Genomic DNA, 6,000 nt, shown 5'->3' with positions numbered 1-6,000 from the left:
ATTTCCTTCTTCTCCTTCAACTTGACAAGACTTTAAAAGCTCCAAACACTTGCTAATTTCAAAACTTGAGCCTTTGACCATGCCTTGTATTTCTTTGTGCTCTTCATGCTTGTATCAATTTGGATGGCGGTTTATCATGATTTCATAATGTGCGGTATTGCATGGTATGATATTATACTGTACAATATAATACAATACAATATTTGAATGATTTGTATCGTTTATTATTGTTTAATGACAATTTTGCTGTTTGGTTTGACGGTATTATATTGTATTGTAACTGACAAGTTTACTAAAATACTCTTAAATATTATAAATATTAAATTTATCAATAATTATAAATACAATAACTTTTCTCCTACGAATTTGTCACAAATTATGCAATGTAAATATATATTAAGTTATTAAATTTATGTAAATTTTATCAAAATCAATAAAAGTGTAGATCAAAATAAATGTAACTGGATTTATTTTTTATAGTAAATTTTTTAATTTGTTTTGATGTTTTGAGATGTGACACCAACAATAAGTACAAAGTTTGAATGATTCTTTTGTGTATGCTACAACTATATTCGGTATGGAATCAAAAAAATATTTTCTAGGAAAATAAATTGTTTCTTACTTATTTTCTTGTGTTATGCAAGTAGAAAAATGTTTTCTAATAGCATTTATATATATTTAACACAAAACAATGAGAACGAATAGAATAAGGAGGTGCGATAAAAAAAAAGATAATTTTTTAAAAATAGATAACGGTGGGAGAGTGGGAGGTCGGGGTAGGAGTAAGTTAGGTGATAGGGTAAGAATTTGTTTTTAAATTTTTGTTTATAAAGTAAATTAAAAAAATATGTTTTTGTTGGGGGTGGTAGGGGATGGGTGAGGGTAGGGTGAGAAAAAATTTAGAATTTTTCTTTTGAGATACATTTTTTTAAATGAATTAGGCTGGGGGTTTGGTTAGAGGTGGGGTCAAGGTTGGGATAGAGGGTGAAATAAGAAAAAAGTTTAAAATTTTTTAAAAAAGAAATTTAAAAAATAAAAAATATTTTTGTTTTGATGTGATTGGATGGACTGAAATAGGAGGTAAAGTTAAATAATATAAAATAAAGAATAAAATTAAATATTATATAATATTAAATAAAGAAATGTGTTAAATGATCACAATTTTTTGATCCAAATTTGATTATAATTATGAAAAGACTTTATATAGCCTTGTAAGTAAGTACTCCCTCCGTTTCGAAATAAGTGAATTGTTGGGGTATTTATTGGTGTTTCAAAATAAGTGAATCATTGAATTTTTTTTTAAATTTGTCCTTATAATTTGATAACTAATTAACTTTTGAAAAGGTTAAATTATAAGATCAATTTTTTTTTTTTTTGGATAAAAATGAAAAATTATGTTAATTTTATGTTTTTAATATTTTTTCTTAATATGTATATTAAAATTCAATAATTTATTTATTATGAAATGGCGTAGTTTTATAATTACACGCACAAAAACCGGAAGTTTGGAAGTTAGAGTCAGCATGCATGTGAGTGGTCGGACTCGGGGGGAGCAAAAGGAAAGAGATCTTAGCAGCTCCCAACGCATTTGTAGCTGGGCTTTTTCCCATTTTTTATTCTTACCTTACAGTTTACTCCTATTTTAGTCAAACAGGAATTAGCAAGTTAGCCAAATTTCTTTCTATTTTAGTCCAACAAAAGCGATTGAAAGAAATTAAGAGGAAGATTCCATGGTGGATCGTAATATATATATAGTTGAAGACAAATATGTGTAGCCTTTTCAGTACCCCGCCACTAGCTAGATCTTTATATATATATATATATATATATATATATATATATATATTGTTGAAGACAAATATGTGTAGCCTTTTCAGTACCCCGCCACTAGCTAGATCTTGATTTCCAAGAAAGTGAAGAAGGATATATGGAAGGCGTTTTCAGGGAAGGAAGGTCATTGGAGGAAACACCAACGTGGTCAGTGGCAACAGTCACCACAGTTATGGTATTTGTTTGCTTGTTTGTGGAACGTTCCATTTACCGATGTGGAAGGGTGAGTAGTCAATATCGGACTTCTATTTTAGTAAGCACACTACCAACGCTACTCTTTTCTTACTAAGCTGTGAGGTTGTGTTTATATGCAGTGGTTGAAAAAGACTAGAAGAAAAGCTCTTTTTGCTTCTGTGGAGAAGATAAAGGAAGGTGAGCAATTGTTTATTTCACATCTATCTTTTAATGCTTGTTCTAACGCAATTGACTTATATTCCTGACCTCTCTCTGCAATAGGACTAAAAGATTTAGTATAGTTGGAACTTTTTCTAACTTTTTTTAGATTTGGAATGAATGGGCCTGAATAAAACAAACTGAACGTAAAGCATACAAGATTCATATAATTGCCTTACTATTTGTTTATTTTGAAATTGGGTCAGTTAAATTTGTCACGAGGTCGAGGACAAGGACACATGGATCAATTTAACTTGTTAGTTAGTTGTTAAACAAGTAAATATCTTTTGAGATAAGTTAATTAAAAACGATCACTTAAAGAAATAAGTAACGAGATAGTAATGCTCAGATGCTGTTGTTTCAGCTTGATTACAAAGATAACTTAGTGCAGCAAGTTCCAGAATCGAAGGTATAAATATGAATAGTTGTGGAGGATAAGACTTAATCAGTAAGTACAAGAGAAAACTTGGAGAACAATAATAATAGTATAGTCCTTCGTACTATCAAAATTCCCTCTTTACAAGTGAATAAAAGCCACTCTACTATTATAGGCAAGAAAGGAAATACACCAGCCAATAAGAATGCTTGACTGGAGCAATATTCCATCTGAAAATACCATTATGTGTCGTCAGCTATTATTCTCCTGCAATTTGCGGGATCTTGTGTGGACCTAGCTGACGTGTCTGTCCTTTTGTCCTTTTGATGTGTCTTATGGCCACAAGTCCTTTTCTTCTTCTTTTATGACTTTGGTCCAAAACTTCCTGCTTGTTTTCCTAACAACTATCCTGTTGATCCAGCAACAAGACAGAAGCAGAAAAAATGAATATGCTATGTTCCGGGTACTTAACACAGTGACACGTAGAATGAAGCTCCATCCGATACCTCTATGCTAACTCTTTCTCCAAAATCACTTTGATGTCAGGTGGCCCTTTGTTCTATACAGCCATGTTTTCATGATAATTTTTCCCAATACTAGTTTGTGATTGAGGTATAGTCTTATTGAAATGTTTGTAAAGTAGTTGGTCATTCTTTTTTTTGTTTCATTTTATACTTTATTCGTAGCTTTGGCTTTGTATAAAGTTCACAAGAGCCTTTCATTGCTTCCCATTCTTTCTTAACAGTTGCCTTTCGCTGGTTAATTAACAACCAGAAATGCAAAAACAGAATCTTAGTTTCAACTTCGATGCTCAATTATGCTACTTCTGATTGATGATCTTTTTATATTTACCTGAAGCACCTATGGCATATAAACCATGTGGGTGATTTTCTTTTTCTCTTCTATGTCTTACTGGGGCAGAGTTGATGCTACTTGGGCTAATTTCTTTGTTGTTGGGACAATGCGCAAGGCAGATTTCTCAAATTTGTGTGAATTCGTCCCTTTTCAGTAGTAAATTCTACCTTTGTTCTCAAGAAGATTATGGCAGTGCAAGTGAGACGATCCATTTGTCAAGGTCCTCCATTCTCTCTAATGATACTGATATTCCTCCCAAGGGAATTTATCAACCGTCACATCAATGTGGTGAGGTAAATTGTTTTTGTGTTTTTATCTTTTCTATCATTGTTATTTTCCTGTGCCGGGGGTCTATCGGAAACAGCCTCTCTACTTCGTCTGATGTAGTGGCATGGACTGCGTACACTTTACCCTCCTCAGACCCGGGAATACACTGGGTATGTTGTTGTTGTATTCATATTGCACAAAATGATGCTTTCTGCCACTGAACTAATTAAGGACAAATCTTTTGTATTAACAACGTAACAGGGACGTGAACCTTTTGTCTCCTATGAAGGTCTTGAGCAGCTTCACCGCTTCCTGTTTGTTCTTGGTATCACCCACATTCTCTACAGTTGTATTGTTGTGGGCTTGGCCATGACCAAGGTAGAGTTTCCATATCAAGATTTTCTAAGTCAGGGTGGAAACACTCGACGTCTAGTATCCATTAATACCAACAGCAGTGTGTTTTATGCAAGTAGTCACAACTCAGCTTGTATGTGAGTTTGGTTCTAGGGATGAAGATATTCTAAGGCTTTACTTACTGTATCAAATTGATATTTACTTTGCATTATTTTCAAGTAATGTCAGTCTATTTTGTGGAATACATGTTCTTAAAAGAAGGTGTTATTTATATCTATACTTGGTGAAGTTTTTCAATGAATGGTGTGGGATGATACCCCTATCATTTGTTGCAAAAAAGATGGGTTCATCCTCTTACTTGTTTGTGGTTTTGAATGAATTTGATTGTTAGATATACAGTTGGAGGAAGTGGGAAAACCAAGTAAACTCTGTGGCAGAGAACAACTTACAAGGTGGGTGGAGTTAGCGATAATAAACTATCTGCACTCAATATAAATTCCATACAAGTAATACTTGCACAAAATACAAATTTAAGGAAACTTATCCTTGATAGAACAAGTAGGTAATTTAATTGCCTGAATTGTCTTAAATATTAAATGTGTTCTGATCTTTTAGCATACAGCTGGGCTTCTAAATATTGTCTCTGCATACCTTTTCCTTGTTTTATTTAGTGCTAAAGAATAAGGAGATGAGGCGACAGTCCACCTTTGCTCTGCATCATGCTTCCCATCCATGGAGTAGGAGTCGGATTCTTATATGGATGGTAATAGTTCTTGCCTTATTATAGCGATACCACACACTTCTCTATAAAGGATTATTCAAGTAATTTTTATGTATCATGGATTTTTATCCCATAGCTGCCTGGTTAGATTATGAAATAGGAAAAGTTGAAAATCAGTTTTTCCCATCCAAGTAGGTGTTAAAAACAAAATAGAATTGCATATATAGATTTATAAGTCAGCTGCTAGATTTTGAGGAAGGAGATAAACAGTATCTATGGTCTAAAGTTTGAGGAGGATTTTGATTTCTAACATTAAGGAGTGGGGGGTGGGGGTGATGTAATATTGGATATGCAGAATAACAAAATAACAAAGAAAATAAAATCAAAGCGCTGAATGGAAACTTTAACACTAAGAACAAGAATTAAAGATGAGAGAATAGAAGCAAGACACAAGTAAGGAACTAATAGACAACAATAAATATATTAAAATCAAGACCTATTAAGAACACCAAACAAGCGCCTATACTATAGAGATATTCGCAAGAGGAATAGTTTCCTCAGGCAAGAAATTCCATCAAACATTCAATAACAATAAAGGCAAGCCTTAACTCTCAAGAAAGATTAACTCATCAATCGATAATATCAAAACAGTCTAAGTCTACAGAAGCTATTTTCCATTATTCATATCCTAATCCACTATTACAAAAATACCCTTAATGAATTAAGGGACTTCTTGATTAAGAGGCTTGCATGTCAAGAATAGCTAATTTTGCATTCATTGCCTCTTCCTCCTTAATTCGATTGGTGTTCCCTGTAGAACCTTATACTTCCACTTTAATATGTTCCTATGCTTCAAGCCTTTGTTCCAAGCTCCTTTCAAGCCTCCAAAGTATTGACTTGATCCAAAGCTCTTGAGCTCCTTATTTTGGCTTGGCATGTATGGATCAGGTAGGGATGGTGATATAATCCAAATTGACGTCAACCTTTCAAGGCCTATACTTTGAGGTCAACACAAAGAGGACCAAGCCATGATCACCTTAAGGTTGCAAAAACGTGTTTGGTGGGCCATTTTGAACTTTCGAGATAATATAATCCTAGGAGCCATTGATGTCATCCGAGGCTTCTCAAAGTTTTCGAAGCCAAGATAAGGAGTTGGAGGACGTATTGTCAAAAGGCTGTATATACTACCTTAGGGGCTTAATAT

At 33.5% G+C, this 6,000-nt stretch overlaps 1 protein-coding gene across 6 annotated transcripts in view; it reads left to right on the top strand.

Moving 5' to 3' along the window:
- The first annotated feature begins 1,527 nt into the window (after positions 1-1,527).
- LOC107845695 (MLO-like protein 4) overlaps positions 1,528-6,000 on the top strand; it is a 39,509-nt gene continuing 35,036 nt past the window's right edge. For 2 of the 6 annotated variants that reach the window (XM_016690147.2, XM_016690146.2), the window contains exons 1-6: positions 1,533-2,053; positions 2,145-2,202; positions 3,521-3,747; positions 3,983-4,099; positions 4,467-4,527; positions 4,747-4,838. In XM_016690147.2, the coding sequence (XP_016545633.2) occupies positions 1,928-2,053; positions 2,145-2,202; positions 3,521-3,747; positions 3,983-4,099; positions 4,467-4,527; positions 4,747-4,838 (681 nt within the window). In that variant the 5' untranslated portion in view covers positions 1,533-1,927. Of the gene's footprint in view, positions 2,054-2,144; positions 2,203-3,020; positions 3,146-3,520; positions 3,748-3,982; positions 4,100-4,466; positions 4,528-4,746; positions 4,839-6,000 lie in introns of all 6 variants that reach the window. The other 4 variants (XM_016690150.2, XR_007045845.1, XM_016690149.2 and 1 more) reach the window with 4 other exon arrangements.

The sequence above is a fragment of the Capsicum annuum genome, chromosome 10, assembly GCF_002878395.1.
Source record: "Capsicum annuum cultivar UCD-10X-F1 chromosome 10, UCD10Xv1.1, whole genome shotgun sequence".
Taxonomy (NCBI): Eukaryota; Viridiplantae; Streptophyta; class Magnoliopsida; order Solanales; family Solanaceae; genus Capsicum; species Capsicum annuum.
Note: the sequence above shows the minus strand (reverse complement) of the source record. Positions and strands in the feature narration are given on the sequence as shown.